We start from the raw sequence: 21,026 nt of genomic DNA on the forward strand, positions 1-21,026 counted from the left end.
GATATATGAAATAAAAATAGCAGAACGCGGGGCGCCTGGGTGGCGCAGTCGGTTAAGCATCCGACTTCAGCCAGGTCACGATCTTGCGGTCCGTGAGTTCGAGCCCCGCGTCGGGCTCTGGGCTGATGGCTCAGAGCCTGGAGCCTGTTTCCGATTCTGTGTCTCCCTCTCTCTCTGCCCCTCCCCCGTTCATGCTCTGTCTCTCTCTGTCCCAAAAATAAATAAACGTTGAAAAAAAAAATTTTTTTTTAAATAGCAGAACGCAAGATGAGGAGTTCACCGTGAACACAGCCACGTATAAGGCCCTCCTTCCAAGGCATGGGGAGCCCGGGTTTTGCTCTCAGATGGACCTGAGTTCCAATTTCTACCCCCAGCCACACTGCTGCGTCAGCTAGGACAAGTCTTTCAACCTCGGGATAGCCCCAGCTCCAACCTGCAGGAGTTTGATGGGAAGACTAATTTAAATAATCTGCCCGAAGCGCTTGGCAATGAGCCTGGCACATGGCAGGTGTACTAGAAGCCTTATCTACGTCACTGCCAGGAAACACAACGGGGAGCAGAGTCAGTGCTCCCTAACAGAGGTTAGGACAGGCAGGTGAGGCTGTGAGAAGGTCCTGCCTTCTTATTTCCCCTTCTTTTTTCTTTTTCTTCTTTTTTTTTTTTTAAATTTTTATTGTTTATTTATTTTTGGGAGAGAGAATGAGAGAGCACAAGCTGGGGAGGGCAGAGAGAGAGGGAGACACAGAATCCCAAGCAGGCCCCAGGCTCTGAGCTGTCAGCACAGAGACCAACGTAGGGCTCGAACTCACGCACCATGAGATCATGACCTGAGCTGAAGTCGGATGCTCAACAGACTGAGCCACCCAGGCACCCCTCCCCTTCCTTTTTCAAACTTTTAATTCTGCAGTTACATTGAGGAGAAACAGCAAACAACAACAACAACAAAAATAACCAGACAGCTAAGAGTGGGTAATTTCTTGTCTCAAAGATCTCCAATGACAGAGTCTAAATGGCACTGTCATTAGAACTCTCTGGGATGATAGAAACGTTCTGTAGCCATTTGTGGCTATTGAGCTTTTAAAATGTGTCAAGGACAACTGAGGGACTGAACTTTTACTTTTTAAAATGTTTAACTAATTTAGGGGCGCCTGGGTGGCGCAGTCGGTTGGGCGTCCGACTTCGGCCAGGTCACGATCTCGCGGTCCGTGAGTTCGAGCCCCGCGTCAGGCTCTGGGCTGATGGCTCGGAGCCTGGAGCCTGTTTCCGATTCTGTGTCTCCCTCTCTCTCTGCCCCTCCCCCGTTCATGCTCTGTCTCTCTCTGTCCCAAAAATAAATAAACGTTGAAAAAAAATTTTTTTTAAATGTTTAACTAATTTAATTTTTTTTAATATTTATTTATTTTTGAGAGACAGAGATAAGAGAGGGAGTAGGGGAGGGGCAGAAAGAGAGGGAGACAGAGAATCTCAAGCAGGTTCTGTGCTGTCAGCGCAGAACCTGACCCAGGGCTCGAACTCACAAACTGTGAGATTATGACCTGAGCCGAAATCAGGGTCAGACATTTAATGGACTGAGCCACCCAGATGCCCTCAATTAATTTGAATTTTAACAGACATATGGCCAGTTATGACCATGTAAGTGCAATCCATATGCTTACAGGCTCGGGCTGGCATTAGATCCAGGCCCCCACCTCTGACCTCTCAGGCACCTGTTCAGAAGGTCAATGGTGCCCCGCAGACGCTGGGCCTCACGCTGGGCATCCTCATGAGCCTGGGTGGCCCCGTTGGTCTTGTCCCGTAGACGCTGCAGCTGTTCCTCTAGGCTGCGGCGCTCACCCTCGCTGTCACTAAGCTGCTTCCGCAGGGTGCCCAGGAGGTCCTGGCTGGCCTCATAGCGCCCACGCATGTCCTGTGGCAGGGGAACCATTGAGTCTGGGGGAGCCCTAGGAAGCTCCTCGAGCGCCCCCTACTCTCTGCTCATTCCAGGAACACACCCAGCCTACTCTGTGGCCTAAGCCTGAGGCAGGAGAGTGGGGCTATGCCCTCCAGACTAGGTTTCCGCCCCCACCCCCCTTCCGAGTGCTCTGCCGGGGCTCTGACCGCCATTTCCTCAGACACACTGACCTAAGTAAGCTCCACGCAAACCACCAAGCACATTCCGACCTCTTCCCGGTTCTGACTATCCCAGGGCTCCTAGGCTCCTCCCCTTTGCATTCTGGTTCTGACTCTCCCCCAGACTCCTCCTTGCCCCTAGCTCCCCCGGTTCCTCTCATCCTAGACTGGCTCCTCCCCCCAGGCCTTTTCCCAGGGTCCTGGCTCTGCCTGTCCGGGAACCTCTTCTCTAATTTCGGTACCAGGACTCTAGCTCTGCCCCAGGCTCCGCCCCCAGCTGCCCAAGCACCTCCCACTCTGGGCTCAGATCTGCCCCAGAGCTCTCACCCACCTCCATGGGACCTGACTCAGTAGCTCTAACTCTGGGTTTTGGCTCCACCCAAAATGCTCAGGCCCAGCCCAGGCTCCTCCCTCCCCCCCGCCCCTCCTTAGCTCCACCCCCACAATACTGGCTCCGCCCCAGATGCCCCAAGCCTTGCCCCCGGGACTCTGGCTCCGCCCCAGGGCGCTGGTGCCCCGCCTACCTGGACCTGCAGCTGGCGCTTGTGCAGGGCCGAGTGGATCAGGGCGAGCGTGGAGGAGTCGGAGCAGGCCGGGGATGGGCCTCGGCGCGGGGATCGGCCGCGGCCGGGCGAGGAGCGTCGCGGCGGGGAGGGGGTCCGGGGGCCCGAGAGCCCCCGCAGGCTGCCGTCCGACGCGTCCCCCGTGCGCTCAGAGCCGCTTAGCTGGACACCGCTCTCCATGTCCGACAGGACGGCCTGAGGTGGGGGGCCAGGCCAGTGAGGAGGGGGCCGCGGGTTAGTTGGACCAAGAAGCCCGGGCGACGCAGTGGGGTGGCGGGCGCCCCGTGTCCGGCTTCCGCGCTCCGCCGCACATTCTAAGCTCCCTTCCTACAGGTCCTCCCGATTCCACCCGCCCTGGCTCACAGGCCTCGGCACGCCGGCTATTCTCCCGTGTATTGCCGAGACGACATTGGGCGATTCTCCCAGATGGGCCTGGAATTTGCAGCGCCTCCCCATCTCGGACTGGGGCTCCCCTCGGGGTAGAGGCCAGGCTCAGCTGGCAGGGGTGTCCAACAGCAGCATGGGTCCCCAGGGCCCCCAGCCGCTTGCGATTCAGCGCAAGGCCACCAGAGGACGTGGTGGCCCCAGGCTGCCCGGCCCCTCCCTGCCCAGGGCTCCTTCCCACCTCCCACCTGTGCCAGGTCTCTCAGGGTCTGCTGCAGCCCCTCTCCGTCCTCTGTCTCCAGGGCCGCCTGCTCCTGGAGCCGCAGGGATTCCTGGAGTGGTGTGGGGGAGACAAGGGATGGTCAGGATCTCTGCCCTAGTCTGAATCTCCACCTTATTCTCCCTCCCTGGCTCCCCACCCATCAGATGGCCTCTAAGGCCATGCTCAGAGGCCAGATGCTTGGTAGACCCCATGGCATCCCCCATGCCCTCAATGCACAGACCAGGCCCGGAGAAGTGCAGTGTTACTATATAGGTCACACAGCCTATTGGAGGAGAGCCGGACATAGGACCCAGGCCAGGCCCCACACAGAAGGATGACCAACCCAGGCAATACCCTTGAAGGGCGTCTCTCTGGTGGGGAGGCAGCTCAGTTCCTAGAGAAGGAGCCCTGTGCTAGCAGGGCACAAGCATCTTTTCAAGCCCCAGCTTATTGGCTCTGAGACTCTAGATAGTATCTCTCCTTAGGCCTCAGTTTCCTCATCTGTGTAATGGGGATCATGCCACAGGGCTGCTGAAAGAATGAAATGGGATAAAGGAGGTGAATGTACTTACCACTAAGCCTGGCACACACTAGGTGCTCAATTAATAGGGGGGGGGGTGTGAAACCAAATCGGAATGGAATGCTAGGGATGGTCCTAGCAAACATGGCCCTCATCTGTGGGTCTGGTCGGCCTCCCGATCCCACCCTGCCACATCTCAGGGTCAGGTGCATCTCACCAGGGCCTCAAGCTTCTCAGTAAGGGCCTTGTTGACCCGATCCTTCTCCAGATTCTGGTTCTGAAGGCGCTCCACTGTCAGGGACAGCTCTGTCACTCTGGAAGAAGAGCAGTGACAGAGGTGAATGCGAGACCCACCCCAGCCTCTCCTCACACCCACCAGCAATGTGTCCTTCATGCTTTCCCAAACCTTCAGGGGGGACCCTCGGTTCCACCACCCTAACTGTGTGACCTTGAGCAAGTCACTTCTCTCTGGACTTCAGATTGCTCATCTATGAAAGGAGAATGAGGGCACCTGGGTGGCTCAGTCTTTAAGCCTCTGACTTTGGCTCAGGTCATGATCCCACAGTTCATGAGTTCGAGTCCCACATCGGGTGAGCTCGTGCCCTGCTTTGGGTAAGCTCGAGCCCAGCTTCAGGTAAGCATGAACCCTGCTTTGGGTGAATATGAGCCCCGCTTCTCTCTCTCCCTCTCTCTCAAAAATATAAATAAATAATAAATAAATAAACAAACAAATGGAGAATGAAGTGGCCACTCACTTTATCTCTGGGACTCATCTAGATCTCAAGAGCTAGGAGCGTAAATTCTAGCCTCAGTGGTTAAACTGCTCATAATGTGCCCTGGACAAGAGCCCCCTGAACCTCAGTCTCCCCCTCTGCCAAATGGGGTGCCTGGGAAGACTGGCTGAGCTCACACAGGGGAAAGGCCCAGCCCCGGTGAACAAACACTCGCTCTTCCCTGCGCCCCCAGATGCACACTCCGCAGGGAAGCCTGCCTCACGTGGTGCCTCCCAGGCACGCACCTGGCACTGAGGTTGGCCTTGTCCAGGTTGCTCTGCACCTGCAGCTGGGCCAGGTCCTTCTCCTGGAGCACCTTGTCCCGCAGCTGCTCCTCCAGCTGGGCCTGTAGCAGTGTCTGCTTCTCCAGGGCCGCCTCTGCCCGGCTCTCGGCCAGCCGCAGGCCTGCGCTCAGCCCCAGGTCCGCCTCCTGGATGGCCCTTGAGGTCCGGGCCAGCTCCCCTCCCAGCTGCAGCAGGTCCCTGGTGGAGAGAGCACAGAAGGGGGATGGGATGGCGGGGTATAAATTAAAACCATCCCAGGATAGTTTAATAGTTTAATTTAACTATAGTATAAACTAAAACTATCCCAGGATGTTAACAGTGGGATGCCACTATCGGATGGGCAAAAAAAAAAAAAAAAAAAAAAAAAGTCCCATAACACACAGTGTAGGTGAGGCTATGGAGAAACAGGCTGTGCCTACACTGCTGGCAGGAGGGTAAGTGGATGTAACCACAGCGCAGGGCAATTAGGAAGCACTCTGAAAAGCATCAATGGGCAGGTTCTTTGACCCACCGACTACACTCCTAAGAATTTATCCTACAGATATGGCCCAATGCAAGGGAAGTGACCTGTGTATAAAGTGATCCACTGCAGTATTGCTCATGTAAGAAATACTGGTGACAATCTACATGTGCATCAAAAGAGGGCCACTATTGGGTGGCTCAGTCAGTTAAGCATCTGACCAGGTCAGGTCATGATCTCGTGGTTTGTGGGTTCGAGCCCCGCATCGGGCTCTGCACTGACAGTGCTTGGGATTCTCACTCCCTCTCTCTCTCTCTGTCCCTCCCCGACTTGTGATCTCTCCCTCCCAAAATAAATAACTTAAAAAAATATTGTGGGGCACCTGGGTGGCTCAGTCAGTTAAGCATCTGACTTTGGCTCAGGTCATGATCTCGCAGCTCATGGGTTCGAGCCCTGCGTCGGGCTCTGTGCTGACAGCTCAGAGCCTGGAGCCTGCTTTGGATTCTGTCTCCCTCTCTCTCTGCCCCTCCCCACGCTTTCTCTCTCTCAAAAATAAATTTTAAAAAATATATATTGCTTTGTGTAAAGTAAAAACATAACTTAAAAATAGAACTACCCTACGACCCAGCAATTGCACTACTAGGTATTTATCCAAAGGATAAGATGTGTTGTTCCGAAGGGGTACACGCACCCCCATGTTTATTGCAGCGCTATCGACAACAGCCAAAGGATGGAAAGAGCCCAAATGTCCATCGATGGATGAATGGATAAAGAAGATATGGTATATATATACAATGGAGTATTACTCGGCAATCAAAAAGAATGAAATCTTGCCATTTGCAACTACGTGGATGGAACTGGAGGGCATTATGCTAAGTGAAATTAGTCAGAGAAAGACAAATATCATATGACTTCACTCATATGAGGACTAAGGAATAAAGCAGATGAACATAAGGGAAGAGAAGAATAATATAAAAGGGAGGACATTAATATATAATAATTATATAATAATCATATAATTATATAATAATTATATAATATATATAATAATATAAAAGGGAGGGGGACAAAACATGAGATTCTTTTTTTTTTTTTTTTTTTTTTTTTTTTAAATTTTTTTTTTCAACGTTTATTTATTTTTGGGACAGAGAGAGACAGAGCATGAACGGGGGAGGGGCAGAGAGAGAGGGAGACACAGAATCGGAAACAGACTCCAGGCTCTGAGCCATCAGCCCAGAGCCCGACGCGGGGCTCGAACTCGCGGACCGTGAGATCGTGACCTGGCTGAAGTCGGACGCTTAACCGACTGCGCCACCCAGGCGCCCCCAAAACATGAGATTCTTAAATACAGGGAACAAATTGAGGGTTGCTGAAGGGGTTGTGGGTTGGGGGATGGGCTAAACGGACAAGGAGGACACTTGCTGGGATGAGCACCGAGTATTATACGTAGGGGATGAATCGCTGGAATCTACTCCTGAAATCATTATTGGACTATATGCTAACTAACGTGGCTGCAAATTAAAATTAATTAATTAATTAAAGAGGTCCACAACAAAATTGATCACTTCTAGGTAAGCAATGTTAGATAGAAAACAATTGAAAATAAGTACACTAAAAATCTTAGCCATAAAAAAAAAAGAAAGAGGGCTACTATTAAATAAATCTGGCATATCCATTCAATGGAATACTCTGTAACCAAGAAAAATGCATCAGCTATTCAGAGCTTAAGAGGGAGCGACCTTGAAGTTATAACTATTAGGTGAAGAAAGTATCTTCAAGAACTCAAAGACAAAATTCTACCAAAAGTATAGAACAACGAGGGGGGCAGAAAAGAGAGAGAGAGAGAGAGAGAGAATGAGATCTGCTGTATTTCTTGTATAAAATAAGTCTGGCAGGTCATGTAGGAAACTGGGAGGGAAGCATCTGGGCCAGAAAGGCGAGGGAGACTTTTCACTGTACACCCTTTTGAAATTTGAATTTTGTGAATATGTAAGTGATTCAAAAGTAAAATAATTAAATTTTTAAATGCTAAATAAAAATAATACATATTTGGGACGACTGGCTGGCCTAGTCTGCAGAACATGCAACCCTTGATCTTGGTGTCCTGAGTTCAAATCCCACGTTGGGCAAAGAGCTTACTTAAAATATATATATATTACATTATACATATATATGTTATATATATTATATCTATATATGTTATATATATTATATAGATATATATAGATAAAGTATAGATATAATATATATAGATATATAGATGTGTAGATATATATAGATATATATAGATGTATAGCTATATATAGATATATACAGATATAATATATATAACATATATATATAATATATATATTATATACACATATATATATTTTTTTAATATATCAAACAGGCTAAATCTTTTCCTTTCCTGAATCAACCAGGTGCCTAATACTAAGGAGAGGAAGTGCCTCATAGAAGAATTCCAGTTAATACACGAAGAAGTGACAGAATGGGACATTCATGATTTGGTGACCCCTGATGAGTGTCTGAGTCTTGGCACTGCGCATCGAGGGCCTCCAATGTACACAAAGAGAGGCACCCAGGCATTGGGGTTTCCTGACAGAAGAGCACACAGCACTTAGGAAGAAGTCTTCTTTAAAAAAAAACAAAAAACAAAAACCTGAACCTGCATCTGATCAAGGCTTAGATCCAACATCCAATCTACAAGAAATACAGGGGACAAAGGTGTTAAACACCACCTCAGAATCTAGACTATGGGAATCACTCAGGACAACTGCCCCAGTTTCCTAAACAAATAAATGAAAAGACTGAAGAGGCAAGTCAGCCAACCACATTTGGTGAGCATCTATGATGGGTCCTGATTCAAACAAATTGTAAACACAAAAAGTGAAGCAAAACCATCTGTGACACTGATGAGCCAATTAGAAATCTGGACACTGAATACCTGATGACTTAAAAAAAAATCATCTGGGGTGCCTGGGTGGCTCAGCTGGTTAAGCGTCCGACTTTGGCTCAGATCATGATCTTGCAGTTTGTGGGTTCGAGCCCCACGTCGGGCTCTGTGCTGACAACTCAGAGCCTGGAGCCTGCTTCAGATTCTGTGTCTCCCTCTCTCTCTGCCCCTCCCCTGCTCATGCTCTGTCTGTCTCTCTCTCAAAAATAAATAAACATTAAAAACATTTTTTAAATAAAAAAACAAATTTAAAAAAAGAAGCTTTAACAAAAGATCATCAAATAAATAATTAAATAAAATTGTAACGCGAAAAAAAGAAAGGAACTACTCTGCCTGTCTCAGCTCTCCCTGCCACCTCACTTGCTCAAAGATCAAGCAGGACCGAGCTCCCCTGCTGACATGGGCCTTTGAGGCTCTCCCAACCTGACCTCCCTTCCCCTGCCTTTTGTTCCAGACCCACTGGCTGCCATTTCCTCCTACCTCCGAGCCTTTGCTCACGCTCTTTCTTCTGCTTGGAGTGCCCCTGTCTCTGGTGGTTAAAATCCTACCCAGCCCTTGAGGTCAGTGCCAATTCCACCTCATCTATGAAGTGTTTCTCTGACCTCCCCAACCCTCCCATCCTTCTGAGCATCTGGGATAGTCTCTCTGTTCTGTTCACTCACCACTCACTTCCTCGGTCTAGAATTTGGGGGGTCCATATCTTTTCATCACTAGAGCTGGCGAGGTCCTGTGGCAGAAGCTGCACATTCTAGCAGATTAAAAGCAGGAGCTGTAAATCCTGACTAGGCCACTTACTTACTGCTGTGTGACCTTGGGGAGGTCACTCTACCTCTCTGAGCCTCAGTGCCCTCATCTGTGAAGTGGGGAGTATCACAGCTCCCACCTCCTGGGACCCTGTCCATATCAGAAGACACGAAACAGCCAAAGAGCCTAGCTCAGAGTAAACACCTAGTACCTGCTGACTGCCATGACGGTGGTAGGAATTAACTATTACTAGTTGTCTCTGCACCTCTACAGGGCCTGGCACACAGTAGGTGTGTTAGATTGGACTAAAGTTCAACTGCGGAGTTGAATTCAATTTAAAAAGCGGGGCTGTCTCCAGCGGCTGCAGCGTCTCCCCAGGCCGCCCCTCCGCCAGCCGGGCCTCACCTCTCGGTGGACATCTTCACCTCGCTGACCAGCCGACGGAGCCCCACAACCTGCCTCCAGAGGAGGAGCAGGCGGCTGTGCTCGTTGCTGATGTAGTTGTTGAAGGACTGGAGGGAAGGCGGGCTGAGTGAGGGCCGGCCCCGCCTCCTCCCGGCCCCGCCCCGGCCCCGCCCCCTCCCCAGCTCCGCCTCCTCCCCCAACTCCAACCATCGCGGGAGACCCGGGCGTCGGTCCGGGAAGTGGGTCTTCCCCCGGGCCCGCGCCCGGCCTGCGCGCACCGCTCAGGCTCTCAAGCCTCCCTCTCGCACAGGGAACGGGTTGCAACGCCTCCACGGGCTGCGGCTGCACGAGGCAGCGCAAAAGGCAGAAAGTGCTGGAGCTAGACCTAGGTTTGCATCCCAGCTGCCAGCTGCATGACCGTGGGCGGATGACTTAACTTCTCTTTAAAATGAGGATGACAGCACCTACCACACACAGTTATTAGGAGGAACAGAAGAGAAAATGCATGCCAGGCATGTCGTGTAGGCTAAGCAAGGCCAGCTATTACGACGGCAAACTCTTTACCTCTCCTAAAAGGCTCATGGGCCAGCAGGCCGTCCCTCTCTGTCTCTCCCTCTCCCCTCGGCTCCTTCGTCCTCACCACTCTACGGTGGCCCTTCCCCGCCGGCCAGCCTGGGACCCCGAGGCCCCAGTGGCCTCCCAGGAGCCCCGTGCCCACCTCCTCCTCACGCCTCCACGCCGCCTCCCGCTGCTCCAGCTCCTTACGGCTGCGTGTCCAGTCAGAAGTCACCTTGCGGATGTCCTCACTCAGAGCCTGGTTGGCCGAGTTCGCCTGGTCCAGCTGCTCTCGGAGCATGGAGTTCACCTGGGCCAGGCTGGAACTCCTGGGGGGGGACATGAAGGGGACTGGTGGACACATGGCAGGAGAGGCCAGCCCCACCAGCTAGCCTCCCTCCCTACCACGCCCCACCTCTGCTGCTCCTCCTCTAGGCGGATGAGGGCGCTCTCCAGGTCATGGCTGTGCTCTGTGTCCTGGGTGGGAGAAGTGGGGCATCAGCCTGGGCAAGCAGAGGGAGGGGACCGCCTCGCGCCCCGCCCCTCGACGCCGGCACCCACCCTCAGCCGCTGCCGCTCCAGCTCTGTAGATCTCTCTAGAAGCTGTTGCTCCAGCTCCGAGCACTTCTTCTTGTACTGCAGGGTCTGCGGGTGGGTGAGGAGTGGAAGGTTAGCCCCAGGGGCTGGGGACAGGGCAAAGCGAGCACACGGGGGACAGGAGCAGGAGTGGGTAGCCCTGACCTTGGCCTGCAGCCGCTGCACAAGCTGGGCCTGCCGCTGCTGGCCTTCCTGGTAGGCCTGCAGCTTGCGCCGGTAGGAGGCCTGCTCCTCCTGCAGCTGCCTCCGCAGCTCCACGCTCTGCCGGACCAGCCCCGTGGGCTCCTGCGTTTCTGGCTCCCCAGACTCCAGCCGCACAGCCTGCTCCAGCTGCAGGGAAGGTGCCTGGGTGAGAGGCGCAGGCCTCTCGGGAAAGCAGGCCCAGAGCTCTGCAGAGGGTGCCAGGCTGGGCCCAGACCCACAATGCCTTGCAGGCATAGATGGGCAAGCCCGGGATGTGATGCGCGCGTGCACAGGGTAATGCCGCTGTGCATGGACATAGGCTGAACATGCATCGACACACAGGCAAGGCGTGGATGGACACATGCAGGTGGGCCCAGGAACATTTGCATGCAAAACACAAAGTTGCACCCGGAGATAAACATTACACCCTCCGTGCACCGTTCACAGTGATCCTCTCCGCCAAACACCTAACCCGCGCGGTTGATTATTAGCTCCATGCCTATGTCTCCCCACCACCACCCAAAGCGTGCTCAGGAAAACCTGGATTTCTGTTCCCCGTTGTATCTTAGACCCAGAGGAGTGGCAGTGGCATGTTTGTGGAGATCATGAATTAATCGCATGAGCAAATGTGAATGCATTCAAGCAGAAGCAAAAATATACACGTGCGTATCTGAGCTTAGAGACATGCACACACATAAGGACAGGGGCGGTCTCAAACATCCCCAGGGTGACAGAGGTGAAGTCCCCACCCCACCCCTACCCCCACCCTGACACGCACGCAGTGCTCTCTCTGTAAGAGGCACAAACTCTCTGACATAAGGCACGCTTATTAATACTGTCTCATCTCAGCCCCAAGTTACCCCCACCTCCCACCTTGCGGGAAGCTGCCGTCAGCACCCTGCTCCACCCCCAGGCAGCTGGCAGCCCCTTCTTTGTTAGAGCCCGTGAGCCCAGGCGGTGCCCCACTCTGGCTGAGCCTCCTAACCCCTTAGGCACCTGCTGGCCCCGGGAGGCCCAGCAGCCTCCTCAAGCTTTTGGGGAAGGGAAGAGGGAATGGGCAGTTGAGGGTGAGCAGGACTGAGAGGAGAGTGACACTCGTCAGGGAGAATCAAGGGGAAGACAGCCCAGCCCAGCTGACTCCAGCCCAGGCCCACACTCACCATCCACCTCCCCACTGCCTGGGCTGCTAGCCCAGGCCCGGCATTCGCGTGGGTTCCAAAGCTTCCAGGGTTATTTGCCCTGGCTAAATACCAGGCCCAGACCAGGCTAGCCCTCCGGGCCTGTATTCACACCCAGGACACCCAGGGGCCACTCAGCCACGGGCCACTGTGCTGGGGCAGGGCGACAGTGGCCACTGGGGTGCCACCCATAAAGAGGAGCCGGTGGGGACTTCTTGGGGGCTTCTGCCTGGAAGGCAGGCTGCAGGCCCATGACCAGGGTCTGCCTGGAGCCTACCTAAGGCAGGTGACAGGCAGACTGTTTACATCTCAGCGCAGTGAGATGCCATGTGTATCTGGCAGCGGCTGGGTGTGTTTTGGCATTTGTCTCCATAAGGGACCCCGTGTATCTCTGTGTCCAGGCCTTCATGGGGACCTCCGCGAGGAGGCCTCTGTGGTCACAGGTCTCTGTTGCGGTGCAAGACAGGGGTGCCCGTGTGTTCGTATGTTTTTATGTCTGCATGCAGGCCTGTACGTGGGGGGGTCTGGGGCACATGGATCAGCGACTCTAGGCCACGTGCAGGTACACACGCCTTTGTCTGGCCGTGTGTGTCCGTGAGATGTGAGACCACGTGTCGTGTTGTCCGCAGGATGGTGCGTCTTGTCCATGTGGCTGTGCGTCTGGGTGGTACGTGCTGTGAACGGGGGGGGGGGGGGGGGACTGTGCGGTGCCCGGCTGTCGGTGTGACTTATGCTATGTCCGGTGACGAATCCGACGAATCTGAGCGCGTATCACCGCGGGGGACTCGTGTTTCCGTGTGACGTGTCTTGTGTGGGGTCCGATCGCGGCCTGTGCTCTGTGCGTTTTGCACACGGGGGCTGTTTGCTGCTGTGACGTGGAGGGGTTCAGGCCGTTGCTGGGTGCTCCGCCCGCTTCCCCAGTGCTCACAGCCAGACCAGGGCCACTCCCGGCCACACCTCACCCCTTTCCACAAACTCTACCCCTCACAAAACAGCCTTTCAGTTTTACTTGTAATTCAAAAGGGAAAGAGGCAGTCACCACGCTGAGGATGAAAGAAGTTTACTGTCTCCCCTAGCAACCCCTGCCCAACTACCCGCCGTTCATTCACTCTGTCCAGGTTGCCATGGACACTGGGGGAGCCCAGGGGGTCTGTCCTGTGGAGCCCAGGGGATGTGGCCATGGCTTCCTTCCCATTCGCAGCTGCCTCGCCCAACACCTGCTCCACAGGGACAGGAAGATGGGGGGGCCTCCATAGGGACCGTGAGGTCCTCCTTGGAACCTGGGAAGTGGCCACTGGGATCCTCTGCCTCAGTTTCTCTCCATGCGTCAACAGGACACAGACCTTGACCTTGCCTCCACTTCTTTTTCCCAGGGATGCTGCGGGGTTTAAAACAGTGAACAACCTCACCGACCTGCTTCCAAAGCTGCCCGCATGTAACACTTATGGCCACCGGGGCAGGCCCCACCACCGGTACCCTGGGCACAAGTGGGCAGCAGGGACAGAGTGCCACAGGACTACAGAGCCCTGGACCAGGGGTCTCAACCCAACTCCACCACTGACCTTGGGCCTATCATGCCCCTGCTCTGGGCCTATTTCCCCATCTGTAATAAAGTGATCTTCAGGCTCTCATGTTCTCTGTGAGCCCACCCCCCAGGACAGGCTTTGAGGTCATTCGCACCCAAACCCTGCCTGCAGGTGGGGGCCTCGCTCACACCATCTCAGACAGACAAAAGTGAAACACCAGGCCCCCTCTACATGCTATGCAGGGGCCTCCCCAGCCACGAGGGAATCTTCTAGACGAATACAGCCCCCCCTGCCATACACACACCCCAGCCTCTGACCTGCTGCAGCCCAGCCTCAGCAACACGTGTTAGCAGAAAAGAAACCTGCCACCCACCCACCCCCACCTCTCCTTTTCTGCCCCTGCCTGCTTAGGGCGCCGTGCTAGCCACACTATGAGTCAGAAGTTGGCATTTAAGAGACAGCCCCCGGGGACCTGGCATCGTGCCAGTGGCCAAAAGATGAGAGGGCTAAATTGGAAGAGGGCTGGCTCAAGGCCCCGTCACCACCAACAATGTGGGATTCGGGCCAGCTCACCCACCACACCTCCCGAAAACTCTGGGAAAAGTAGCTCTATACTGTCCCCGGAGCTGGGGCCACTACGGGCCCCCCACCCTGTTCCTCTGCATGTCCCAACACGTCGGGAGCCTGTCCAGGCAAGCAAATACCAGGACACTGGCGGAACCTCACAACCACAGGCACGAACACATATCCCTCTTCCCAAAAGGAGTATGCATGCCCCCGCGTGGACAGGCCCAGCCCAGGGGTCCTCGGCTAACCTGGCTCTGCCTCCCGCACAGGGTGTTCTGGGCCAGCCTCAGTCTCTGGGCTCCAGTCTCTCTGTTACATCCAGAGGGTCATGTCCGAGGTCCTTCCAGCTTTCCAACTGCCCCCTGGAACTCCCAGCCCAGTCGTCTCTTCCTACACCCAGAAAACAAACCTGCAATGCACATCTGGGGCTGGGGGTAGAGAGACCTAGCCTTCACCGGCTGTGGGACCCCAAGCACAGTGCTCTCCCTCTTGGAGCCTGTTAGTTCCTCTGCTACACGAGCATCATCATGGTCCCAAGCTTGGTGCATCAAACGTAAAGCACCCAGTAAGTGCCTGGCACACAGTAAGCACTCAATAACCAGTAGCTACGATTATGACTGTGATTACAACCCACACATCTCCCATCTAGACACTCCTTCCCCCGTGCAACTCTCTCCCGAACTTGCAGCCATCAACTCCCTAGCGTCACCTCTCACAAGACTGGGGGCCCAAAGGAGACAGTGCTCCCGGCCCTGGCCCACAGCGACCCCCTGCCCCGGGAGCCCCACAAGCCTGCAGCACAAGCCTGGGGAATGCGAATCCTGTCTGGACTTGGAGGCAAGCCTGGATTCTCTTTCCTTCCTTTGCTGGTCCTCAGTCCCACGGGGGGTGGCAGCAAGTCTGTGGTGGCCCCAGAAGGCCTGCAGAATGCTGCCTGGGCCCCCTCCACCTGCCGGCCTCCGTGTTCAGCCGCCGCTGGGTGGGCCCCAAGAGCCCCACCCACGGGAGCACAGAGAGACGTCCAGACACTCGAGGGGTGGCAGGGGTCTCTAGGGGTCTTACTCTCTGTGCTCCCACCCCCGGTGTCACCCCTGGTGACAGGTACTCTCAAGCCCACATCATACTAGCCTCCCCAAGACAGAAAACAAACTGGGAGAGCACAGTGATTTTCTCGAGGCCACTCGCGTCGGCAGGGCCACAATCCACATCCGGCCCAGCCGGACCCCAGGCCCACCTTCGGCCCGGGGCACAGGCCTGGCCTGGCTGTCTCCCTGCCCTCGCATCAGGGGCGCACGGTGGCCCAGCTCTCGGCCCCCAGGCAGCACCCACCCTCTCGCTGACCGCGTTGTACTTGATGGCCAGCTCGTCACGCTCCGCCCGGCTCTGGGCCAGCAGGTCCTCCACGCGGGACAGTTCCTGCTGCAGCAGCTGGTTTTCCTCCTGCAGCGACAGCACTGATGCCATCTCCGCGGCCGGCAGCGGGGCTGGAGAGGGACAGCAGGCACATGGTTGGCTTCCTCTCCTCCCCCCCGCCCCCCCGGGTCCAGGAGGACACCCTCCCACGATAGGTGCTCTACAAACAGAGATAAGAACAGGAAGGTGGGCAAAGAGACAGGCCTAGGGCTAGACTCAGAGCGGACCCAGACACCGCCGAAGGGTGGCCCCAGCGGGCCCAGAACGTGCTGGAGGGAGGCTCCGTCCAGCAATTCTAGCTCCTTCTTTCTCCGAGTATTACTCTTCTCTGGGCCTCAGTTTTGCTGATCTGTAACCTGGGTGGAATTGGTAAACAGGAGACCAGGAAGACCCCACTTAAGGGAAGGGCTTCATGTAACCTCTGAAGCCAGGGCTTCAGATAGTATAGGTCATGTTGGGAGGAGGAGGAGGAAGAGGAAGAGGGGGAAAAAGGGAGAAGTCGAAGTGTCCCCCGCCCTGTGGGCTCCCCTTCCATCCCAGGAGAACTGGACACACGCCACAGGTCTCCAGGCTCTTTCAGCCTGAGGTGAGGGTTCTCTAAGTCTCTCCTTGCCTGGGGCTCCCAGGGGCCCCAACACCCCTGGTCGTCCCAAAGAGGTTGGACAAGGACTGTGGCGGAGCCCCAGAATCACCACCAAGGAGAGCTGCCGACACGCCAGCTGTAACTGAGTGTGCCCTTCCCAGACTCTCAAACCACACAGGAGGTTGTAGACGGCACCCAGCAGGAGGAACAGGGGCCCATCAGCCTCTCTGCCCTGCTGGGGAATGGACAGGACCATCCCTGGGACTTCTGCAGAGCCCTGAGCTAAACTGAGCTGCCCTCCCCCTGTAATCTGGGGTTCAGCCAAGCTCACACCTTCCCTGGGAGAGAACGTGGTGTTTGGGTCTAAGTCTCTGCTGTGGGCTGCGGGTGGGGGTGCTCATCCCCACTGTCTCGCAGCGTCACATGGAGAACGACTCTGGGCAAGCTATACCTCTGAGCCTCCATTTCCCCATCTGTAAAATGGGTCCCTCCATCACAGGGTTGTGCCCGCCTCACAGTGAGTATTTGAGAAATGGAAGCTGCGGTCATTCCTGTCATTACGGCCGTGGAAGAGGGGGATGTGAGAAGGGGTGAGGTGCAGGCAGTGTCTGTGGGGGCGAATGAAGAGCGGCACCTTGGTTCTCAGGCTGGGAGAGGTTGCGGGTGATGATCTCCCTGATGCGGGCAGGTAGGCAGGCGAGCTGAGAGTCCTGGGCAGGGTCCTGCTCGCTCAGGCCCTTCTCCCGGCCTGCCCTCAGGACGCTGCTCTCCAGGGTCTGTTGGGGGGGGGGGGGGAGAGAGTGTGAAGGGGACTGGGGGCCCTGGTTTCCCTGGCCTGGATGGGAGAGGAACAAAGTCCTGCTGCCCAAGATGTGGGGGCCCGTGAGACCCTCAGGAAGCCCCCATGCGGAGGGAAGCCTGGGAGCTACAACGGAAAAACGCCCCATGGGAGGGCACGCTTCAGTGCCTCCTGCCCCGGGAAGGAGGCCCCATGGAGGGCCAGAGAAGCGAACCAAACCGCATGGCTCGCTCACAAAACCCATCGGGGCAGCACAGGGCTGGGGGCTCCAGTCCAGCTCCAACCCTCCAATCCCAGAGGATTCCACTGTGCTAGCAGAGGTCACCTCAACCCTTAAATCTGGGAGCAGGGATCCCCTTTTCCCACAGGGCCCCGGGATAAGGGGGCCAAAGCAGTTTTGCTCTGAGCACCTCTGTACCCCCAGTCCGGCTGGGAGTTGCAAGCTGGGGCCCCCGTGCACCCTCCCACCCACCCCTCCCACCCCATGACCCCAAGATGTACCTACCACTCATCCATTCCTGCTAAACCCATGCTCCCCTGCCCCGGACAGGGTGGGCACAGTCCTCAGGACCCACCTGGATAACCGTCTCCAGTGCCAGCTGGGCCTCCACCGATTCCTCCAGCCCCAAGCTCATGGAGGGGGCAGCTGTGGGCACCCCCCTCCAGGCCCTTCTCCAGGGCCCCAGAGACTAGCTCAGCTCTCCCACCCCACAGCCAGACCGCTGTGCTGAGCACAGGGCAGATTAGGCTTAAATCCGGCGGTGCCCCCCCATGTGACCACCGAGGTGGGAGGGATGAGGGAGGGGGAGGGGCTGGGGAAGGAGAAGAGGGGAGGGAAGAGAAGAAAGGGGAGGGATGAAGAGGGGGAGGGGAGGAAAGGGGGAAGAGGTGGGGGAGAAAGGGAAAGGCTGGAGAGAGGGAGGAGGAGGGACCTGAAGATGAGGGGACCCCCCCAGCGCACGCACACACACACACACACACACACACACACACACACACACACACACACACAGAGTCCACCCTTCCCAGCTGCTGGGTCCTAGAGCCCTCCAAGCCTAGGGGGCGGGGTCAGCATCAGGAGGTGGGAAAGGCTAGTCTTTTGAGACCTCCTTTGCTGACCCAGATGGGGGTCACGTGACTTGCTAAGAATGTATTCAAAGGGTGCTGGAATGACGTTTTCCCACATCGGGTTCGGGGCAAAGATCGCAGGCTGTGGAATCGCCCACACCCCTTTGCCTCCATTCCCCTCTCCTCCCCCCGCCCCCCCCCCCCTACAGGCTGTGTGCCTCTGGGAAAGGAACTTTGCCTCTCTGAGCCTCACTGTCCTCTTGTAAGATGCAGATAATATCGGCATCAATCTCATGGAGTTGTCTGGGAATTTAAACAAAAAACTGGGGTGTGCACAAAGAGTGTGTGACTCCGGCTCATACTAAGTATTTGATAAATGTCGATTTCATTCCTTTGAAAATCCCAAATGTTGGGGCGCCTGGGTGGCGCAGTCGGTTAAGCGTCCGACTTCAGCCAGGTCACGATCTCGCGGTCCGTGAGTTCGAGCCCCGCGTCAGGCTCTGGGCTGATGGCTCGGAGCCTGGAGCCTGTTTCCGATTCTGTGTCTCCCTCTCTCTCTGCCCCTCCCCCGTTCATGCTCTGTCTCTCTCTGTCCCAAAAATAAATAAAAACGTTGAAAAAAAAAAAAAAGAAAATCCCAAATGTACAGTCCCTGTGCCCCACGGCCAGAGGTCCACCCACCACCTCCCACGGTTCCCGCCCTGTGGCAAGGAAGCTGCCTGCTGCAGTTAGGCCCGAAACTCCGGACTGAGCGGCAGATCTGGGGTCACATGGGAGTCCCAGCTCTGCCCCTCGTTGGCAGTATGACCTTGGACAAGGTACCTCTCTGGACCTCAGTTTCCTCATCTCTAAAACGGGACTGAAAGACCTACCACACAGAGTCACTGAGGATCGGGTGGGTTGAAAAGTAGGAGATTAGAACCACATCGGGCACGTAGCCAGCAAGGAGATGGCAGTGATGGGTCCTGTTTGCATGAGCATCACTCCTGCTACCTATGGGCCCCTCGGCCTCAGGGTGCCCTCCGCTCTACACGCCATGTCCCACAGGAGTCATGGTCGCATTATCTCATTAAATCCTCAACTCAACCCATTTCCCGATGAGAAAACCAAGGCTTAGAGAACTTAGGGCTCTTACCTGTTCAAAGTGACCCGCCACAGGGAAGTGGGAAGCCCAAAGCTCATGCCACTTGGCCCAGGCAGCCTCCCAAGAAGTGCCCAAAGGCCAGGCATTTTCCCTGGAAGACTCTGCCCCTGTGTCTAGGTCAGACCCAGGAATGCAGCAGGTACTGCAGAAATGCACATCAGTCAGGCTGGACCCCTCGCCCTCAACTAGGAGATCTGTTCTGCAAATGGAAAACCAGGAAACAGGGCACGCCAGGCCAAAAGATAAGTGCCACCGAGTTGCTGTGGCAACCAAGGCCAAATTTAGGCAAAAGTGAACTTGGCCAGGGGCAGAGAGCTGTCGCTACCAAACTCTGGGACTCCCGTTTTCCCACCTCCAGACACCCTCCAGAAATCCCCTCCAGAGGCTACACACCCAGAACCAGAGCAGGGGGCAGGCCACAGACACCCCTAGGCCAGGATCTCTGTCCCTGCTTGCCTGGCTTGGCAGAGAGGGGGCCCCAGATGTGCTTGATGAACTGAACGGAATTATTCTGTGCCTTCCCCCTAGCCAGTGCCCTAAGGGATAAGGAGAAGGGAGCAGGATGCCAGAACCCTGGGCACTGGAGGTTGCCTCTGCCCAGAGTTCTCCCCCTAGAGTCAGACTGGGTTCTCTAGATCCCAAGAAATCACATCTAAATCCTGTGTGTACGTGTCACTCTCCAATTCTCAAAACAATGAATTCCTCATAGGAAAAGTCTGGATGTTATAGCTTCGGCATCCAACTCCAGTCTGGGCTATGCCTCCCTGCCAGCTATGCGAGCTGAGCAGTGACTTTGCCTCTCTGAGCCTCAGTTTCCTTATCTGTAAAATGGGGTGATAAGGGCACCTGCTTCTATCATGAGGCTTCAATGAGGTGATCCACGCTTAGCTGTGCGCTTGGATACGGTGTGGCAGACGCTTCCGTGTGTTGAGCAAAAAGTATTTCCGATTCTTCTCAGGAAATGGGCCTCCCTTGCAGTCAGCTACGGCCATGTGATCACATTCCGGCCAGGAGAATTAAGATAAAAAGAACGCAGACCTGGCCCATGAAGTATCTCTCATGAGGAAATGCTTGTCTCCTTCCTTGTCCACCAACGGGAAGGCAATCGTGCTGAGGCCCTAGGGGATGCCAGAGCCACGTGCTGGAAGGGTCTGGGTCTGTGGGTCACCACGGAGAAAGCCAAACACCACGGGGAAAGCCAAACACCCAACAGGACTTTTCATGAATGAGAAACAAACTTCTGTTAAGCCTCTGAGATTTCAGAGTTTTGCTGTCACGTCAGCTAGTATCACCCTAATGATGACACACGCTGTTAAATAGTGGATAGTGTTGGGTCTTATTAGCGTTATCATTACCACCACTGATATTATTGGCTCGTCCCAGGACCCAGTCTAGAACCTTGTTGCCTGGTACACAGCAGCATGCCATGACAAGACTAAGGCTCAGCGAAGTTAAATAACTTGCTCAAAGTTGCCCAGTAGGAACAGCTGAAGCCACATGTGAGACCCAGGCAGGCCTGGTTCCAAAGTTTTGAACGATAACAGCAATGGCTACCATTACGTAGCACGTACTATTGCCAGCCACCAGCCTAGGTCTCTGACGTGTGTCACATAAGCCACTGCCACCTTTTTGCCTGCACTGGGTCCCCCTGCCTCTCCTCTCGTCCCTCCATTCCAGTCTATTCTTTTTCTTTAAGTTTATTTATTTATTTTTGAGAGCGCGAGAGCGAGCACAAGAGAGCAGGGGAGAGAGAGAGGAAGAGAAAGAGAATCTCAAGCAGGCTCCCAACCATCAGCATAGAGCCCAATGCAGGGCTGGAACTCACAAACCGAGAGATCATGACCTGAGCCCAAATCAAGAGTCGGATGCTCAGCCGATCGAGCCACCCAGCACCCCAATTCCAGCCTATTCTCACACGGTAGAGACCACATCCCTCTTCTGTTCAATCCCACC

General features: G+C 55.1%; 1 protein-coding gene across 4 annotated transcripts in view; it reads right to left on the reverse strand.

Annotated features, from left to right (window-relative positions):
• CROCC (ciliary rootlet coiled-coil, rootletin) overlaps positions 1 to 20,740 on the reverse strand; it is a 49,050-nt gene extending 28,310 nt beyond the window's left edge. For 2 of the 4 annotated variants that reach the window (XM_047872237.1, XM_047872236.1), the window contains exons 1-13: positions 17,437 to 17,646; positions 16,697 to 16,838; positions 15,396 to 15,550; positions 10,757 to 10,942; positions 10,577 to 10,660; positions 10,431 to 10,492; positions 10,179 to 10,344; positions 9,461 to 9,567; positions 4,857 to 5,093; positions 4,056 to 4,152; positions 3,305 to 3,388; positions 2,634 to 2,867; positions 1,707 to 1,906 (exon numbers count right to left, since the gene is read on the reverse strand). In XM_047872237.1, the coding sequence (XP_047728193.1) occupies positions 1,707 to 1,906; positions 2,634 to 2,867; positions 3,305 to 3,388; positions 4,056 to 4,152; positions 4,857 to 5,093; positions 9,461 to 9,567; positions 10,179 to 10,344; positions 10,431 to 10,492; positions 10,577 to 10,660; positions 10,757 to 10,942; positions 15,396 to 15,550; positions 16,697 to 16,838; positions 17,437 to 17,496 (1,814 nt within the window). In that variant the 5' untranslated portion in view covers positions 17,497 to 17,646. Of the gene's footprint in view, positions 1 to 1,706; positions 1,907 to 2,633; positions 2,868 to 3,304; positions 3,389 to 4,055; positions 4,153 to 4,856; positions 5,094 to 9,460; positions 9,568 to 10,178; positions 10,345 to 10,430; positions 10,493 to 10,576; positions 10,661 to 10,756; positions 10,943 to 15,395; positions 15,551 to 16,696; positions 16,839 to 17,436; positions 17,647 to 19,064 lie in introns of those variants that run through there. The other 2 variants (XM_047872239.1, XM_047872238.1) reach the window with 2 other exon arrangements.
• Positions 20,741 to 21,026: the final 286 nt, after the last annotated feature.

This window comes from Prionailurus viverrinus, chromosome C1, assembly GCF_022837055.1.
Source record: "Prionailurus viverrinus isolate Anna chromosome C1, UM_Priviv_1.0, whole genome shotgun sequence".
NCBI classification, from domain to species: domain Eukaryota; kingdom Metazoa; phylum Chordata; class Mammalia; order Carnivora; family Felidae; genus Prionailurus; species Prionailurus viverrinus.